Source organism: Argiope bruennichi, chromosome 3, assembly GCF_947563725.1.
Source record: "Argiope bruennichi chromosome 3, qqArgBrue1.1, whole genome shotgun sequence".
Taxonomy (NCBI): Eukaryota; Metazoa; Arthropoda; class Arachnida; order Araneae; family Araneidae; genus Argiope; species Argiope bruennichi.
This window is the reverse complement of record NC_079153.1, coordinates 53,337,476-53,359,260: the sequence shown is the minus strand read 5'-3', so window position 1 is coordinate 53,359,260 and position 21,785 is coordinate 53,337,476. Positions and strand designations below refer to the sequence as shown.

The 21,785-nt window shown below is 28.8% G+C and overlaps 1 protein-coding gene across 1 annotated transcript; it reads right to left on the bottom strand.

Annotated features, from left to right (window-relative positions):
- Positions 1 to 1,604: 1,604 nt before the first annotated feature.
- On the bottom strand, positions 1,605 to 18,645 carry LOC129964088 (L-threonine 3-dehydrogenase, mitochondrial-like). The gene is made up of 8 exons (XM_056078771.1): positions 18,439 to 18,645; positions 15,038 to 15,201; positions 14,888 to 14,930; positions 11,222 to 11,292; positions 10,823 to 11,145; positions 5,499 to 5,589; positions 3,846 to 4,112; positions 1,605 to 1,919 (listed from the first exon to the last, which is right to left on the bottom strand). Exons 2-8 carry the CDS (start codon positions 15,195 to 15,197, stop codon positions 1,786 to 1,788), a joined length of 1,089 nt encoding a protein of 362 aa, XP_055934746.1. The 5' UTR covers positions 15,198 to 15,201; positions 18,439 to 18,645; the 3' UTR covers positions 1,605 to 1,785.
- Positions 18,646 to 21,785: the final 3,140 nt, after the last annotated feature.

Below are 21,785 nucleotides of genomic sequence, written 5' to 3'. Positions count from 1 at the left end.
TTGGCGCGTTATCGCAACTTGGCGAAGAAGGGGGTTAAACTCCGGTTCAACCTATTTAATTATTAAATTTAAATGAACATTAAGATTGGCGAACCGGCTGGTCGCCAAAGGCGGCTAATTTGTAAATATACGGGAAGGTTTTGAGGAAACCATTCTCGTTGGGTTTTTCGTGGTATTTTAAATATACAGTAAAATATGGTTGCTATATTTCTCATTTATGCATCTTTTCATCCTTATCCCGACTTATTCACGACCTTTGAAAAGTAAAGGTCTTCGTTTATGTTGCCGCATTGGAAATAGGCAGTCGACTCTCCATGGCCGAATGGTTATGGCACTGATCTCATAGTCAAGAGATCGTGGGCTCGAATCCCGCTAGAGGCAATGCCCTTCGCAGTTTGTGTAAATATTTACTACCTTGATTTTATGTTTCTCTTTGTTTCATGTTCCAGAAGATTCTGGACATTTCTTTAGTTTTCCAGACAAGTGTTCTGGACTTTACTTTCTGTCACCAGAAAAGTATTCTGGAACTTTCCCTGCTGATATAAAAGCAGAAGATTTGTCAGTCACTGTATTCTCAGTTCAGAGTTGAGTTAATAAATTAATTTAGCTCTACTTCTTGTGTGTGTCATTGCGTTCCACACTAAAGTATCTACGTGACAATATATGCAAAGTTTTATTATACGTCGCTTTCAACAATTTTATGCGGGATGAGAAAGGTAGAAGCATAAGAAGGAAAGGATGTTATCTAATCTGCTATTCTAAAATGGGTAAATTTTATGTCTCCGTCATTATTTTTACGTTTCCGTTACAGGAAAATGTTTCCTTGTAAAACGCAGTAAATAATATCCTTTCCTTCCCTGTTTTATCCAAATCCTGTAGGAAAAGGTAGAATGTTTGAAAATATCCTGTGGCTGCAGGGTGTTGGGTACGGACAATGGAAGAATCTCTTTACCGGGTTGATCTATGTAATAAGCAAATCATTCGTGAATTGCCATGTGGTTTGAGCACCCTTGTATTTCTCTGCATTATTATTCTGTTTGTTTCTTATAACTTAAAAATGCCTCTAAAGCCAAAAATATTTTCATTAAAAGACTAAATTGAAAATCCTGCATTGATAGTTAGCACTGAATATTCGCTATAAAGTTATGATTTTTTAAATTTTAAGATGTTTAATTTTTAAAATTATTTATTGTTTTTAGTATTATGCATTGTACTAGTGCTATTTTAAAAGGACATCTTTAAAGTTATTACTTTTAAGTGAACATGTCTATTTAAGCATTCGGTTTGAAAAAATCGATGTAATTTATTAAAATTATCCCCTAAAAAAGACGTATAAATGTTCTTTTCCTAAATAGTTGTTTTCTTCAACAAGTTAAATAAAAACATGAAAATCAGCGCTGCCTTTTGTAATAAAAAAAAATGAGATGAAAAATTCTATAGAACAATACCCAATGTTTATTACGCTCCTATGATTCTTTTTTTAAAGAAATTTTTACTCTTTCAAACCATAAGAAAAGTTTGCAATTCATTTTAATTATAATACAACATTTATATAATTTTTATATAATATTTATATTTATATAACATTATTTATTATTTATATTTATATAACATTATTTATTATTTATATTTATATAACATTTTATTTATAATATAACATTTCAAAAAAATAATTTTACATATTCCGAAGGTTTTTTAACAGATAATATTTCTGTAACATGAAAGTTCTGAAATTTGGATTGTCAAAAGTTTTTAATGGTGCAATGGAAATTAAAATAAATTAATTCAGTTTTCTCCGCAGTAATAAGGTTTTAACACTTCAATCATAGCACTGCATAATTCATCAATACCATATTCGTGTTTCCAACCCCAATCTCTTCTTGCATTTATATCTTCAAATTCTTGAGGCCAGGAATCAGCTATAAGTAAAGAAAGAATAACAGGTCCAAATTTAAAAAATTCTTTTCTATGTTAAAATCTGATATATCGAATTGCTCAAAATGAATTTTCATATTTTTTCCGATAAAAAATTAGGTGTCACAATTGTTTCATTAATACGTTGTTTATATTTTAATATTTGTGAACAAATTTTAACTATGAATAGTATTCGAGACAGTGAAAATTAATTTTAATATTTTATCATTTCACGGAATCTCTCTATGTCTCTAAAAAATGATTTTAAATAATTTATTTTTAATGCAAAGATTATTTTATACGAAATATTGCAATGCAAAAAAATCTTTTTTTATCGTCTGCAATTTCGTTTGTTTCGAAAACGAGAAAGACCGTTTGCACCAATTGAAAAATTACGAATTGCCTCAGACGATTTTTAAAGACCCAGAAAATTAACTTTTTCTATTAATAATATCTAATATTTGAGAAACAATGCAAAATTTAGAATAATACCAAATTTGAGCGGATATACCGAAATGTGTTCACGATATGAAATTAGAAGGCAGCCATTTTCTATATATAATTTAAATTTCGACAGTTAAAAAAATTCTCAAGTTTGAAATCAATTTTTAAGTCACAAGAAACCTCAAAACAATATTGAAATAACATTTTTTAGCATCCATAAAATAAAATCTTATTATCTTATCCAAAAAATAAATGAATGTTTTTGAAGAATTTGTCTTTACGATATTATAGCCATTTTAAATTTCATTTAATAAATAAATCTTGGTCAGAAGGTTAAAAAAAATCTGTTTAATTCAGATTGGGAGGCATCCGTTTGCACTGTAAAGTAAATTAAATTCCATCACCTTCTTATATTTCGAATAGAAAATTATTGATATAAATCTTAATGGAGAATTTTTATTGATTTATAAAAATTGATTCCATTTTGGTTTTCAGATAAATTGACTATTTCGACAATTTTAGTAGAATAATTTTTCTCAAATTCCTGTCTTTTTGCTTTGAAAATTGTTTCTTTTATTATGAAAAAAAAATTACATAATACCCAGACGATTCTCTTTCCTTCCGACATTTCTTGAAAAATTGACAATGATTTTACAATAATTAATGACTTTTAACAGGCTTTTACCTGTTTTTTTTTTTTTTGCAAACAATTGATCTGACAGCATTTGTTTGGCTAAACCTTCATGCTTATAAGAAAATTAATGGCTAATTTATAATATTAATTTATCCAAATTTAAAGTTGTAGTTAATAAACGAACTATCATGATTGCACAAGTGAGAATTACAGATTTTTGTGATTCAATAGAATTTTTCTTGAACAAAATTGCATATTCTATTATAAAGATCACAGCTTAATTAGTGAATGAATTGTTATTTCAGTAAATCAAATGTTTCTAAAACTAAATTTTCCTCAACTTGCACAAGTGAACAGGAAATTCTTTATTGAAATTCACAGCAGCTAAATGACTTTAAATGCAAATTCAAAAGACTTTTCTAGAAAAATAAAAAGATGCTTACATTTTATTCCAAAATAAATAACGTTTTCCTTTTTTTTCTTTCCAAGAGATAAAACACGGTTACCATTGCTTTAATAATAATGCTCTGGAGTTTGATTTATCTCTTAATTGCATCTTCCTTTTTTAAATATTTTATTTTTATATTTTCATGATTCTTCCTACTGCAGGAGGCTTATTGCTGGACGAGATTGAAGTCTCTAAGTCTATTGATTATAATAGTTTTTGTAAATTATTTACATATAACTTCTTTTCGATATAAAAACGCAAATAATTTAGCAAAACATTATTAAAATGTCTCAATTTGTTCAATTGGATCAAACCAAGTTTGCTAATCAAATATATACCTAAACATAAAATAATCAATCCATAATAATATCACAAAAAAATGTTACTACATGCAAATGAACTCACCTATGGCTTGACGATGATCGGGAACATATTCCACTTGCAAATGTGGCACATGCTTTTGCACTGCTTTAACTAATTCTTTCGGAGTAAAACTAATTGCAGCAACATTGTAAGTTCTTAGTTTAAGAGATTCGCTTGGTGCTTCCATAAGTTCGATTAAGGACCTTAGACAATCTTCAATGTACATCATGGGTAATTTGGTATCATCTCTGAGGTAGCATTTGAATTTCCCTGTACGGAGGGCTTCGTGGAAGACCACAACTGCATAATCTGTCAAAAAAAAATTATGGAACATTGAATCTTTACGCTTTTTCTTATAACACGTGTGTAAGTATGTTATCAGTTAGCTAATCAAGGTTTTTTAAGTATATTTTTATTTCTAGTATTCAAAGAACAAATAGAGGAAATATAATAATCATCACAAATTTCGTTGTTGACATTTTGATGAACTTCCACGTTGCAGACTACCTTGAGTTTGAAAACGCATTTTTGGAATTATGTCTTTTATGATCACGATAAATAAAAATGCATTGAGTTAGAGCTATGAAAATTGGTAAGTGGTTCTAGTACTAAATTTCTAGATTTTTTAATCGAATCTATGAAGAATCCTTAGAACAGAAATCTAAATCCTTCTATCTTTGTCTATATTTTCATCAAAAATCTGGAGAATAAAATAAAAATCGTTAAATCACTAAACAATTTCAAAATGCAGTATAGAGTCTAAATTATAATGTATTTCATGAAAAAACTAAATTAAACTTTCAGCAGAAATAAGAATTCAAGGTGTCCCTTCAAAAATGATGAATCAAATCTTATTTCTTTAAATATTACACCTAGATGTGTGCATTCCTTTTCAAAGTTTCCTTAAATACGATGCAAGTTATATAAAAATCCCTTTTCTTTTGAGAAAGTCAATAATAAAAAGTTAAAGAATTAAATTTTTATGCTGCATCAATAGTCTAAAAGTGTCAAAATTTTTCTCTTATATTTATCGGTGAACAAATAGGGATTCATTCTCCAATCTATAAAATTTAGAGCTATATTAAATTAAAAATTTGTTGACTTGGACCATTTTTTTTATTCTTCACACTGATATATGGATGAGTCTTTCATTGCGCATTGCCGTGATAAAACACATATCACAATAGCTTATTAAAAGGGCGGAACCGGAAAATTATTCTTATTAAAACCAGAAAATTATTCTTATGAAACTTTAACAAATGATTAAATAATGAATTAATTGAAGAGCATACAAACCTTTTCAAAATGAATATTTTCGACTCCTATCCAAAGTTTACATATCAGTGGGAAAATGCAACCTCCCAAAGTAGAGAAATCGGACCAGTGGTTGGAAATGGGAGATAAGTTTTTTGGTTTTTCCAATTTATTTTAAATATGTAGATATTCTATGAGTGGTTAAATTACCGGAAAATAAAATGTATTTGTAAGGATGAAATAAGACCGATTTTTTGATTTAAACATTTATTTTTGGACATTTGTCGAAAATACTTTTAAATCATTACCACGTTTTAAACAAATTTTTAAATATTTCAAAAAAATCATAAAGAAATGCATGATTGATACTTGTACATAAGTTAGCTTCAAAACAAAGTAATTGTACGCAGTTAGTTTTGAAATTGAAAAAAATCGCATCACCTGTTGTTCCACCTCCTGGCGCTGTGTCTCCAGATATCACTCCAGGAAATCTCAAGGATCTAAAATCCAATCCATATTTGAAGTGATAATACTGAAAGGGAAAAAAGAAATAAAACAGTTCTATTTTTAATAATAACAACTTTTTTTTTACTTGGAAAATAGCTTTAACATACATACAATACGAAATAGTATTTTTATTTTATTTTACAATTTGGATATGTAGGAAATCAAATGAAATATCCATAGAACATAGGAATTTCAATGAAATGAAGTCCTAGTCGCATGGAAACAGTAGCGCAGCAACCGGGTGAGACGAAGAAGATAATGATGACCCGGGTATTAGGATCACTGAGAGAAGAAGATAGAGTTCTCATATCATTTTTTAATGCCTAATATAATCAAAGAACGAAAAAAAAGTAATTCTTAGAGTGCCATTTTCATTTGTTAAGTTATTGTTGTCAATTGGAAGGGTGTGTGAAGATATAAAACTACGCCATGGACGCTACTTACTCTTGTTACGCTATTTGATTGTTGATACTCATATTTATTATTTACTCATCTTAATGAGGGGGCGGCTACCGATAGGGGGATAAAAAGTTGCCGTATAAGTAAGAAGATTCTCGCTTCCCTGAGAGTACAGAAATGATGTGGCACTGAGTTGCCTCCATATCAATGTGCCATGTACCTATTACGGGAGTAGGCGTATGTGCTACCCCGTAATAAGACCCATTTTGCCTTAGTGCCTGATTGTTTTCATTGCGGCTCGATCTTCAAATTATGTATATATATACATATATGTAATAATATATTGTAATATATTATTACATATATGTAATAAAATATTGCTTTCTCTAAGAAATATAAAGGAATTGAAAACTAATTGGCACTGAATACTTGACGCTTGTCACTTGAAAATAGCATGGTACTTTATGTCTGCAATGAATAATGATATTAAATCATATTGAGAAACGAAATCAAATACCAAATTCGCGTTATTAACGCTAATTGGTGTTAAGAATCTATTGTAGTCATATTCATCTAGGCAAATGTGCATATGTATAATAATGATGAAACTAATAAGTTACTATTTTTGCTTAAAAGTAATAAAGATTTTGTTGAAAGATACTTTCAGTTAAAAGAGAGTTTGAAGATCAAACGAAATACCGTCACTGTTATAGCAGACTGTCGTATGTCGAATTTGCAAAGATATGTTATTGAAGCAAAAAATACTTGGATAGATTCTGCTCTTAAGTTTTTTTTTATTGATATGTGATTCGCATGCTGTCACAAAAAGCCATATCTCGCTACCGATTCCAACTGCTACAATGAAATTTTTAATGTTTTTGATGCACGATATTTGAACATATAAGCGAATATATATTTACATATGCTTTTCTTTAACTTTCAAGATGAAAATTATTTTTTGAATTTGATATTCATTACCGATACTAACAAAAGATTTAATATTTTAAATAGTTTTATTTAACAATTAAAGGAAGTACATAACATATATAGCATTTAGCACAAGCACAAGAATGAGATTAATGAAAAAAGAGTAAAAAAGCCTGGCTGCCGTTTACGCAAATAAAATTATCAGGTATATTGCCAACATCCAATAGCTTCAAGGCTTTCCGCTTCTATTCTCTTTCCTGTTGCTGATCGAGCAGGAAAAATATAAGCATCACGATGTCATCTAGGTGTTGCCATTGTGTGGAACTTATCCCACATAAATATTTTAGTATTTCTAATTTATTCATACCTTGATGTAAAATTTAATTATCTTTTCTTATCGTCATTTAAAATTTTGTCTGAAGTGCTGATATTTTTGAAGAAATGGTAATAAAAACATAGAGACACATTTCTGTCGATAATTCTTTTGATAGCATCAAAAATATTCCGACGTGGTGATCCAGGGAAAATTTTGCTAATTTAATTCTCTTTCTTTCTTTCTAAATTTGTCTTTACCGACAAATGTCTTAAAAGCGATAAATAGAATTTACTGTAAATCAGAGGGATTAAAAAGTGTAAACAAGAATTACGATCGTATCAGATTATTGTTTAGAAAGAAAGCAATCCAGACGGCAAGCTTTATAGCAAAATACTCATAAAGCGTGGAAAATTTCAGCGAGAAGCACCACTATGAAAGGCGTTGCAAAGAATTATATGTTTCAGAACAAAAATGTTTATTTCCTTTGATTCAAAAACACCATGTACTTGGATAGCTGTAAGTAGAAAATTAGTATGCTTAGTTCATAAATTACATACATTTGAACAAAAAAAAAAATCTTTGCAAAAAGTTTTTGACTATTTTTAAATATAGCTTTATAATCATGTAAAGAAAACTTAACAAAGCGATATAGAAAACTTAGATGACAGCGACATGTGTTCTGGGTTCATGATATTTAACCAACGCATCCAATTAGTCCTGTTATTTTTATATATGTACCTTTATATATACTTTGTTAGAATTATAGTATAGTGAATTAAAGTAGTGTCGTAATTATGTTAATTAATTTTTGATGTAATTATTATTTCAATTTACTAGTTATGATATTCAAATTTATAAACCAATTCAAAGCTGTAATTGCCGTTTTTTGAATTCCAAATATGGCAGTCAAATATTTAAGTAATTCAAACATTTTAATTTAATTAAATTTGGCCTTAAAATCGGAATTGGATCCAATTTCCATCCAAGAGGTGAATAGGTAATATAATTACTAGTTTTTATATACGTATCACTATAATTAAACTTTTTATATTAAAAAATGATTGGTGACATAATCGTAATTACTAAAACTATTTAATAATTTAATATAAATTTATCCATAAAAATTTCAGAATAATTATAAGTGAAAATATTAGTTAAGTGCTTCAAAATTATGTCTACAGATAACTGTCAGGACTAAATGGTATAAGATGATAGTTATGTCACATGATGGTTTTTAATATAAAATGTTATAAATACAAAAAATTACAGTACGAAGTATTATGATAGATATTTTGATATTTTGCATTATATCAGACAGTATTATAACGTCATTTAAAATAAATACGGAGATGTAATATAAAAAAGAATCTAATTCAATTAAAAATTTATTTATCAATATTTCTTATAATTAAAACAACGTCTTTTCTCCCTTATTTTCTTAAGAGAAATACAACATGAATGGATTTTAGATTCTTAACAAAGATAAATGTTTTCTTTCTTTCTTTTCTTTTTTTTTGAAGAAATACATGAATGTATGAACACGAATAAAGTTTAAAAATATTCACTGTATTTACAGAAACTAATTCAAATGAATTTTCCTTAAAAGATTATGCTCTTGAAAGCAAGCTTGAAGCATTATTAGAAACTGCTGCTTGCCTGATATATATTGAATAGCTGAGAATTAACGAATTGAATCTTTTATGAAAACTTCTGTGCCTATAAAACATTCCAAAGAATTATTTTTCATATCCATTTTCTGTATTAAAATCTTTATAAAACGTTTTGAAAGTATCACAATTTTTTTATGCATATTAAGGTACAATATTAGAATGAGCTTCTTAAAGTATGCATGTAAGAACTGTGAGATGTTGAAACATTGACAATATACACTTTTTTTCAGAATCCGATGGTGTTTCTAATACAATTTTTTTTCATTATATCTAACTATATCAGATTCTAATGGTGGTTTCAATACTATTTAGCCCAGTATACCTAACGAAGTTCAAAATTGCAGGATTCGGTTCACATAGGAAGTGTGGCTTCTTCTATATGTTGAAGTGTTTAAGAGCGTCTGGTATAAAAATTTGATTTATGCCCAAAAGAGCGGAGATTGGTAGGAAGATAACTTTCTAGTGGACTTTTATGATAAACTGGCACACATTTATTTTTCTCTTGGAGTGAAAAAAAAAAAAATAGGAAAACTTCCATTATCAACACTTTCAGTGCAAAATGGGACATCTTCTGAACAATTTTTGAATAATGCTGGTTAATAGAGGATAAACCTTATAATCTTCTTTCGATTCATATACCTGAAACAAACGGTGTCTTTCTACTTTTTCAATAATAAATAAAAATAAGTATTCAGTTCATATTCATGTGATACTTGTTAAATGTGTGCTGTCAGTTTAATTTTGAATCCACTTAACTTGGAGGGGGATAAAAAGAACAGGATTTTAAAGCGTATCATAAGACAAATTATTCAGTCTGTAATGATATCATCCAGGATGAGAATATTTAATCGAGATTTTTGTTTATTATTAATTAATTTTTCATTCGCCACTTTTTCTAAAGATGCATACAATTGAGATGAATAATGATTTTCGCATAAACCTTCGATATAGAAAACGCCATAATACACTTTTTTTTTCTGGAAAAATAAGACTGGTCGGTGATTGGAGAGCGCTTGAGAAGATTGATTACAGATCCGGGTTATCCACAAAAATTATCTCGCTCTGCTAAAGCTTCAGGTATAAATCCTTGATATACCACATTAGAGTTACTCCCTTCCTGCCTTAGCATCCAGGATAGTTGAGCGACTTTGTCGAAACAGCACGGAGAAGAGAACTAAGACTGTCTTAATGGCCATCACTGGCCACGGTATTCTCACTCCGCCGGTGGTAGGACCCGTCATTGAAATAGAGGCAATCTCGCAACACTGCCATGCCCATCAAAGAAAAGAAATAAACATCTGAACTGATAATTTCTCATTTCCATATTTGGTGGGGAATGTTAGTTAAGGCTATCATGGCTTTATCAATTTTTTTTATCATCATTCGATCTTTTATTTACCAATTTCTTAGGCCGCGGTGGCCTGGTGGTAAAGTCTCGGCTTGTGAGCCGTAGGATTTCAGGTTCGAGACCCGATTCCGTCGAAGAAACGTCGTGTAAGGGGGTTTGTTGCACGTTAAAGCCGTCATGCCAAACGTCCTCCCGCTAGTGTGGTGTGGAGAGGGGGATGCCAGCTCAGGTGTCGTCCTCGTCATCTGACCGCGGTTCAAAATTACGAGATCCGTCCCGAAATAGCCTTAGTGTTGCTTTACAACGGGACGTTAATATAACTAAACTTGCCAATTTCTTCCAAAGCACACACATAGTTCAGATAGTAAACAATTTTTTTAAGAATAGACAACATCTGGAAATAACAGTTTTTCATTAATTTTTTTTATATTTTTTATATTTAGCAAACGCTGAAGTTGATTTATCGTGCATTGTTATTAATTTACTTTTAGAAATAACATGGGAAGTATTCACTGTTAACCATTATTACTCTTTATATTAATATTACTCTTAAAATCTACTCTTTATAATCTCATAAAAGAAAAGAAAAACTTTATACCTCCCCTAATAACTCTGCATGAACTTTGGATACCCCATATATAGTACGAGGTCTCTGTACACATAAATCTGGAGTGGGATTCCTTGGCGAATCTGGCCCAAAAGCTCCTATCGTGCTTGGCACAAAAATTTTCAACCTGTATTGTTTTGCCAACTCCATCACATTGTGCAGTCCTTCAATGTTGACTCTCATAGCTAGAGGAACATTATCTTCGCCAATGGCACTCAAAAGAGCGCTGAAGTGGATCAACCAGTCGATTCGGTAGTTCACAATTATTTCTTGGAGATTTTTGAAATCTAATATGTCCGCATAGATGTAAGGGCCTGAAATAGAAATAAATGTCAGTAGCAGTCCTTCGAAATATTGTATTTGAATTGTATTAAAAGAAAGTTGGCTTACCTGCATCTAAAATTTGTTGAGGCGCTTTTATAATGTCGGACATTATAACGTTTTCTGCTCCATAACGGGCCCTTAAAAAATGCGATCATAAACGTATTCAGTATTTTCGTGCTAAATCATTAAGTATAATTTCAGAATTTTTCTTGATGTTCATTGTTCAAAATTTTTTAAATAATTTTTTAATAAAAGCGTGGAATAAAGTTACTTTTAATGTATCAATAATGTAAAGTTACTTAAAATGTATCAATTGGAAAGCTGTTCCTTGGATACATTGTTTGAATTTTCAGCGGTGAAATTTCAGAACCACCAACACGCGAAGAGGAAAAACAAGAAAATCTCTTGACTAAATTAGGAAAGCTTTCCTAATTTAAGAAATCTTCATATTTTCAACAAGAAGATTTTTGATATAGACTAACATTCTTTTGATGTTTAATGGATAGCAAATATTTTGAGGTAAAAATTTTTGTTTAAAGAAAACATTACAAATGTGTAATCGAAGTTCTGCTTCTGTCAGGTTTTATTGAAAACCCTAAAAAGGATCCTAAATAGAATGGGTTGAAATCTTTAATAATTACTCTATTAATGGCTTCTTTTGAAATTTTCATCTCCCGCTGTTTCTCCTGAATCGATTTTTAATAATTCGATTTGCTTTAATTTAGATCTTCTTGACGAAACGCTGATTTTTTAAAAAAATAATCAGATGAAATCAATTATTAGGAATTAATTGATTTCCTAATTATCATTTATCTAATTATTTCCTAATTATTTCTAAATAATTAGGAAATCAATTAGATAAATGATTTCCTAATTATTTATTTTGAATACTGCTAACTGAATGCGTTTCTAAAATCTGATAATATTGAGTTTTTTTCCGAGAAAAATCAATAATTTCAATATTAAGAAGATTTTTTTCTTAATTATTTTCTAAAATATGTCGATAATTTTGTTTATGAATTTGGTTTTTTAATTTTATTGATTTGAAAACAGTAGGTATGCTGTAATCAGTCAGTACCGCTGAATTTTACATTATAACATATTCTTACTCATAATACGATATTAAAAAACTGCTACGTTTTATTTTGTGATACCCTGCATATTTTACGGGAGTGAATGCCATTGCACACAGCAATGTAAAACTGTGCAGTTACATGGTAGTGATATCCTCAGTTATGTTCAGCATGTGACTATGTTGTCACGTGAATTCCAAGGTTTTTTATTAAATATTAAGAATTTTTGAATTATAGTATTTTAATGCATTCGAAAATACAGAGCGACAGATGACGAACCCTTTGACAGAATTTGTTTAAAAATTTGTCAAAATTCTACATTTTTACATTGTAAAATAGTATTCCTCTCGTCTAAGTTATTGCGTTTTTTAATATCGCATTTATGCGCACGCGAAAGTACAAACTGACAAATAGTCAAAACGTTGAAGGATTTTGTCCAATGTTTTATATTGATCTGTACTTTAGGAGTTAAAATTGCATGACAAATTTCATTTATCTAGCTATTTGTGTTTTACGGCTATCATTATCATTACTCTAAAATAACAGTCTTTTGAATGAGTTTCATTCAAGATTTGATAGAAATTTACAAATTTAAAGTTAAGACCACATATCAGATATCATCTGTCTAGTTCAAAGCGTTTTTAAGCTATCGTGTTCGGCAGACAGATGGACATAATTCCTAGAATGTGTTTTTTCATTCAGGGAGCTTTGAATGTCGGAGATTCTTCAAAATCTGTTGGTCGAATTTTTCGACACTTGCACTACTTTCTCTTTCTATACTTTATATATGAGAAGGTACAAATAATTCAAGCGCAAGCTTTCTGCATTTGATTAAAAATGACCGAAAAATAAAAAAATAATTTAAAAATAACTCCCATTTTTTTAACTACAGTGATACATTTTATTTATAGTATATAGCATATTTTATCAATAGAAATCATTAAAGTATTAATTTTCAAGAATACATACATTTTATTTAACTTATAAAATGTGCTAAATGAATGCAAAATAAAATTGCAGAAAGGATATTTTTAATGGAGAGGGGGAATTATAGCTGTCAGAATAAAAAGTTAATTTTAAAAATGTAGCAATTGTAGAGTTTCAGGAAGGTGCAGTTTCGGCAGTATCTCATGATCATCTCGATATGACTGTAGCTGGTAGACGCATTGCGAATTTGCCAATGAATTATTTGGTTTGGTAGATCCGAAGGTTTACTTGATTTTTCTCCAACCCAAAATGGAAACATTGGGTCATTTTTTTTCTGAAATTTCTCTACGAAGGTAACTTCCACCCTTGCTGAGAAGCTAGATCTGAGTTCTACCTTAGATATTACGAAGCTCGTTTTGAATAACAGAGGCTTTCACATTTCTCTTTTACCAAAAATCCAATTCACAAGAAGTTGCATTTAATTGGCAGGTTACGATAGACCAGAATTTGTATGGTACACTAATGGTACTTAACAATATTTTTGTGAGTTATGATTTTTTTCAGAAAATATTTAAATAGATTTAAAAGGGCGTCCCTTTTAATGTTGTTTTGATCTTTATTATTCAGATAGAGCTACATTGTGCATTTTTTTTCTTGGCGCTCACTTTAAATTGGGTCTATGAGGCGACAACATTGGCTATGTTCTTAATACTGAAATGAATAGATTTTCCGAAGAATTCAAATTTGAAAATTGCAGTGTTACTTCAATAGGCCTTTTCCCCCGCATGCGAGAGTTAATAGTAATTCACATTGATTATTGTATAAATACATTTTGCCAATTTTTATTGAATCGTAAAGTACATAGGATAGAGTTATGTATGGAATAACACATAGGACAAATAGCCACCACGACTTTGCTTACGTCCTCTTTTATCGAAATTTTCCGTTACTATTTTGCATAAATGTGGCTGAATTCGTTGATGCAGCGTTGAATTTCCTTCTTCAATACACGCGTGTTTGCGGTCTTATTGGCATGGACCTTTGACTTCAAATAACCTCAGAAAAAGAAATCTAATGGTGTTAATCACACGATCTAGGAGACCAATTCTCAAATTTTCTAACTGTGAACACCAGACTTTCATTATTTTTGAAATATTGTTCGGCAATGAAAATACGTTGTTTTATCGTGTAACGCTCCATTTTTACTAACTCTAAATTATCAGCTGTCAAATGGTTTTATTAATAGGGTTGGTAACACTTTATTGCACGAATGGTGGCAAATTTAAATCTTGCGTAAATTTTTAGACACTGTTTAGTACAAAATTTTAGAATTTTCACTCTAAATCAGATGAAGTTAGTCACGACATTGCATTTATCGAATTTTAATATTCACAGTTGGACTCCTAAATAATTTAATAATGGGTCAAAACTAATCACTGTTTATATAACACAGCAAACACTATTTTCCCGCTCAAATTTAGGTATAACATCCAGTTAGTAAATTTTATATAATTCATCAGAAATAAAGTGAAAATACATTTTTGTTTATAAAATCAATTTCTTAATGAAAATTTATAAAAGGAACACAAGGAACTTTGTGTTCATTAAAATTAACACAAGCGATGTATTATAATTTTTCAAGGAATATTTAAATTTTTTACAAAGCTATTACGTAAACAACAATAAGAAGAATTTTATACTATTACGAAAACAAGAAGAAGAAGAATTTTACCTCAATTTTGCTGCTAATCCTGTTCCTAATTGACCTAAGCTTCCTGAAAATAATTTAATTTATAAAAACTATGAAAAAAAGAAACCGAAATGAAAAAAATTCAAGAATCTCATTAAATAATTTTTTCGCAGTGAAAAAAATTTGATTTACCTGTTATTAATATGCGAGGCGAATGCACATCTTTATCTGATTGGCTGGTTACATATTTGTTGAAAGCAACGCACGATGTTGATAACTTTCTTTGTTCTGGTGAATGAATGTGAAATATTTTCAGAAGACTCCGCATGTGAGAGATTTTATTTCTAACCATTTTCCTATAAGAATGAAAAAATTAATTTACATGCTATGTATGTTAACTGTATTAAAATATTGCATGCCTCATTCAGTCATCTATTTCATGAATAATGTCTGTTTTTTTTATTTTTTTAACAATGGTAGATTTTCATTTGCCACTGTCTCTAAAACGTGGAAATTTGTCAAAATATAAAATTTGAATTTTTTGACGATAACCACACTTTTTTTTATTCTGCGTACCCTAGAAATTAAAAATAAGCTCAATTAAAAATAAATTATTGATCAAGATTTATATGTTTTGAAATATGTCATTCAATTGACCCATTTATTAAGATAGAATCTTCATAAAAAGCACAGACCAAGACTGGAAACTGTCTAACTCCACCACTGTTTTTATTCTCTACTCCTTAAATAGTATCCTTAAAGCTCCTTTCCTTCTCCATAAAGCTGCTTAAATATTTTCCGTTCGTGATATCCCACGTCTTCTTTTACCAGTATGGATTCCCTGTATAGAAAGTCTGCTTAAACAACTTTTTCACTCTTTATCCTTTTATAAATGAAAAAATATTTCCCATCATAATCTGTTACAATAGCCTGCCGTTACATACGAAAAAATTTCTCATCGTTTATTTTCTAATACTTCTATTAGGAAAACTGTTTAAACATATTTACTGTCAATTTTTAAGAGGGAAACCGATTTTCGCATTCTTAAAATATGAAAATTTAGCTACAATAATTGATAAATAATAAAAGAACTTTAATTCCTATTCACTTTATAATTAATTATTCTACATTAATATTAATTATTAAAGTAGATAGAATTATTAATTTTAATATTAATTATTCTACTTTACTAGAGAAATAAATTAGAATTCTTAATAAACATGAAATATTAATTATGAATAAAATTTGTCCCATTATTTCCAGAGTTTTTCTTCAATCTGTGTGTGGTTCCCTTGCTTGCATGTGAGGAACCCATGTTTACTTAAAGAATGTAATTTTTATAGAATTGGTTAATTAAAATTTCTTTTAAATTATTACTTGACTAATATCTATAAGTTTTAATTAAATTGAAGTAAAAAAAGGAAATTTACTGTATAATAAACTTATATACAAGAAAGAGATGAGTTACAGATAACAAAACCTATGTTAGAAAAAAAATATCTAAATAAGTATTTGATTATTTAAAAAAATTGAGATTTGATTCAATTTACGTCGAACTGATTAAGCATAAACCTATAAAAAACTGAAATAGTTTCAACAAAATCAAAACACTTTCCTGTGTTTAAGACTTCAGCCAAAAATTTTATTTTCATATTACATAAATACATATCGGAATTAATATTTGTTTTGCATCCATATGAACATCATTTGTTGATATTTAGATAAGTAATAAACAAATATAATCAAATAAGTAATTAACAAAACTTATTATTAAATTACTAATAATGATTATTAAAAATATTATTAAAGCAATGGAAATTAGCTGATCGGAAGCTGATGAGACCACAATAAAAAATCCAGTTATCTAAAATTCCAAATTAAGATAAACTTGATGTAACCATTTCCTCCCGCATAAAATCGTGGACCTTGGTCAAGGTCACGAATGCCTTATATGGAATTAGCAAACATCAGCGACACGAATGCAGCATTTTTAATGAATCAGTTGTGCAAATATGTATTTTGAGTGCCTTTTTTTTCTACCGATGGGTACCGAAGCGGTACCGAATTGTGCCGAAGTTTGGCATGGAACTAAGTTGTGGTTACAAGATGGCATGCCAAATTTTATTTATCGAAATCATTGCATGTTTGAATTATCATGTTAACATGTATGCGATTGCATACACTGACAAACCCTTGATTTGATTCAAAATTTGATAAACATTTAAGTTTTAGATGATAAAACTATGTACCAAATTTTATTGGTCTTGCTCTTTGCTTTTTTATGTTGTCGTGTTCACTTACTGTTAGGCAGCCAAACAAATGTTCTCTTAATAAATTCCATTCAAAATTTGATAGAAATATACACATTTGATGTAAAAAAACACATCAAATTTCATCTGTCTAGCTCAAGACGGTTTTGAATTATCATATTCATAGACATAACTCCAATAACATTTTTTTTTTCGGATTCAAAGATATTTAAAACATGGAAATTTGTAAGAATCTGGAGTTCTAATTTTTTGATATTTTCTCTTTCTATACTTCGTACAAGACAAATTGAAAAACAAAAGAAAACGACAATTTTAAAACTGCAAATGACAGGAGATATTTATTTTTGATATTTAATAATTTTAATTAATAATATATAATTATAAAATAAACAATAAATAATTTTAATAAAAATAATTATATTTTTAAACCAACAATTTCAGTAAATAAGAAAGCAGTTTTAATAAACAAATATCATGCAACTCTTTACAAGAATTGTGAGATAAGACTTCAAAATAATGCTTGCAATACTCATCTAACGGTTTAAAAATTCTTTTTTTTTTTGCATACTTTTTTTATTAGATTATATAGCATAGTAGACAATTTCACGAATGTATTAAATACATTAAAAATTATTTATTACAACTACCAATGAGGACACGTGGTATAAATGTATTCAATGGACAAAAATAGTATAGAAATAAAAAATTACAATTTTTAGTTTTGATTTCAAATCAACCAAAATAAATTTGAATAGCAGGCGATATTTTGACGTTTTGTTAATAAAAAAAATCAAATTAACTGAAAAAATCAAATTGAAAACATTTGAAAATACAGTGTCTTGAATGCAACAATTGTGCTATAAATCTTTTAAGAATAAAGATAACATTTAAAGCGGTAAATGTTTAAAAAATGTTTTTTTTTTTTTTTTGTTATTTGAGCATATTGTACAGCTGTTAACTTCTTAAATGTATTAAGAACTTTAAATTAGATTCTTAATTAAACTTAAAAATTATTCAAATTTTGAGGATATAAGGTCCAGACATATTTAAAAGAGAAAAATAATTCCGATTTTTTTAAATTACAATTTTTAGTTTTGATTTCAAATTAAACAAAATAAATTTGAATAAAAAACGATATTTTAATATTATATTAAATAAAAATTCAAGACAGTTGAAAGAAAAAATTCGATATAAAGACTTTCGAATTATCTATGTTCCGCTATAAATTTAAAATGTTGAGTGAAATATGAGAATAAATAACCAAAAATAGATGTTAAACATTTAAAAATAATGTTAAAAACCATAAACAAGCAATAAACTTACCTGCTTCTTTTTTCTTTTATCTGCAGCCTGTTATCCTCCTGAAATAAATCTTATTTACGGCCCGCTTCATACGTGGATCGAAAGATATATGTTCCAATTTCGTTTTGTTTGTTTTTTCCTTCTTTGCCAGAAGCACCTGCAGACAATTATTCCGGTTTTCCGTTTACACTGGTATGTATCTGGACCTTATCCCATGCGAGGACCACTCTCAAACAACTGGCTGCGTCAAATCAACAGGTTGTTCCGCACCAATTGGAGATGCGAGAGATGGAGGTGTGTCGGGCAGCTGTCAAAAAGCAAAGCATCGTGCAGATGGAGCGTGTTATTATGAAATTCTTTGATTCAGTTGTTTTTAGAAGGACTGGCTAATTTGGGGACCGGTAGAGTTGTTTAGAACAATTTTCAGAAGTTGAAATATGTCAAAACAAAGAAAGTGCCTAGGAGGGGAAAAAAATGGCTTTGGAATTAAAGTCGTTTTCTGCAGTTTTGTTTAGTGTGAAAAAATGCTGATTTAAATGGCAGTATATTTCCCTATTTTGATTCATTACCCGAAGCCAGAGATGACTAAATTATGAGAACTGTAATGAACAGTTTTGACTGGGAGAGGAGGTATTTTTTTGGATCATCTTTATGAATTCAATCACTTTATAATTAAGTTTGACAGTTGTAAAGATTTCTTATATAGTAAGACGTTAAATTTTAATTACCCGTCTTGAGTAGTGAAAAAATGAATTTCTTTTTATAAATTGAATAAAATCAAAAGAAATTGGTCCCCCCAAAACTTTCTTGTATGCTCTCTAATAAAGATGTAATACCATAAAACTCTTTCCATGGCTTTCGTGTTCAATAATTACGAAATATTAACCTTTGGTATGAATGTAACATTTTTATTGAATCTATCATATGATCCTAACGAGTTTCTTGGCGATTAATTCTGACAATAGCATCAGAAAATCAAATTTGCTTTTTACATGCGTTTTTACCATCCGATTGAAACCAAATTTCATTATATAACTACACTTGGAGTCGCAAAATTATATACCAAATTTGATACATTAAAATCATTTTTTAGTTATCGCGTTTATAGGCTTTTGAAAGAACAGACCGACAGACAGCCAATCTCTTGTTGGATTTGGCTCAAAATTTGATAGGTGCCTACACTATAGATGTTAAATCTGTGTACCGAATTTTATTCATCTGGCTCTCTTTATTTTCTAGTTATCGTATTAATTTATATTGAAATAGTCAGACGGATCGACTTGCATTAAATGGATTTTGCTCAAAATTTGATAAAAATCTGCAAATTTGATATAAGTACTACATACCAAATTTCATCTGCTTAGCTCAAATTGTTTTTGAGTGATCTCTATTACAGACAGAGAGACGGACGTTTTTCAAAAATGTGGTTTTCCAACTGAGGAAGGTCTGAAACATGGAGATTAGTCATAATCTCGATTCGAATTTTTCGACTATTACTATATTCTCTCTATATTAGTATAAAAGAAAGTAAAAAGTATTAAGAAAGTTAAACAGATGAAAGCAAATTTCCAAAATGAAAACTTTCTATATTTTTACTTAAAAATAAGGATTTCTTTTTTTCTTTTTCGGGTATTATTAGCTACATTAAGGACAGTACATATCCATTTCATTGTGGAACTTCACAGCAACAGAATGAGATAACGGTGAAGAACAAATCATGATAATAAGACATTCAAAATTAACTTCTGCAGCATGCACAAGTAAATGAAAGTACAATAAACTAAGATTGTTATTTTATTTGAAAAAGATTTATTCTTAAAAATAATGAATGCACAAAAATATTTTCTCATTTAATATTGTTTATCTTTTCATTCTTTGTGGCCAAATTTTAAATAAGACTTTTTATTAAAGGCATTTTTTTTTCCTTCCCAATAAGAACTTTTATTTAAAATTATTCTGCCATAAATTGATCAAATTCTGAAAATTTTACTGATTAAGTACTTAATTCTAGGTTTAACTGGTATACTGAGTCGGCAGTGTCGTTGGGAAAATTTTCATGTTACAATAACAGTTAATTCAATAATAATTTTTTTGAAGATTTTGTCTTGTTGTAGCCTATACTACAAGCACAAAAAAAAACCACTGCAATTGTTTGTGAAACTACTCGATTCCAAAAAATATGCACCCCAATATAAAAGAGCAAGTTTACAAGTATAAACTTTTAATTTAAAAATGACTGTTATAAGTATGTAGAAATTTTAATTGAAAATTAAAAGAAAAAACAATTCTTTATAATATAAAAAAAAGTGATTAACAAATGAATTGAACACATCAAAATGATAATTTTTTTAATTTGAAAAATGTGTAGAAATCAATTTTTTCGGAATTTATAAAAGAAAAATGCCATTTTTTTACCTAATTTTAATTTTTTTAAATTTCAAAAAAAATCTGTCGATGTACTATGTCGATGCATTAGATGTACTGTATTTTATCTGGCCCTACATAGTGGTCTGCTCTGTAGAGCCTAACACACATGCACAAACGTTTTCTTTTATAAGTATTGATTGATTTATTATTTATTTGAGAATGGGAAATACAGAAAAAGAAATCTAGTTACTTGGTCGCATGACAACGAAAGCATAAATAAAGAATAATAAATAAAATACATATAAATAAAATAATATACGTAGTAAAGAATAATAACTCACAAAATAAATGCAGAAAAAATATTTACACTTCACAAAAAAATATAGGAATCAAATAAAAGAATAAAATCTATTATGAGTTTAATCAAATACAAGAATACAATCTATTATGAGTTTAAAAGTTGAAGACGTTTAACCTTAAAAACATTAAAACATCAAATTTTCGCATAGAACGCATCAAATTTTCAGAATATTTTTTAAGTTGTTTCATTGTGAGAAGATATGTTAGGTGAGTTTTTTTATAAAAAGCAGGACAAAAAATAAAACAAATTAAAAAATAAAAGAAGTTGAATATTTTGACTCAGCTCATGCATGACGTGTTAGGTAAATCTGCAATAAAAGAATACATTTAAGCTAAAAATTTTCAAGTATTTCGAGAACATTCCAAAATATTATCGTTTTTTTACTGATGTGCTCGTTAATGGTCCATTTCGTAAGATTAGTTAGGATTAGCTGCACTTCAAAGCAGAATTTCTGAGCCATAACTAAAATCAGGAAATCTAGTCATACAAAAACCTTTCATTTGTTTTATCCAAGCATGTCAAACTTAAAGACTTACAAAGTTTAAATTGAAGTTTATATGCGATGCAAGAAAATGGCTTCTTTAACCAGAGTTAGAAGTTTGCTTTTATTCATCCAGCGCGAACTGCCTCCGAAAAATTT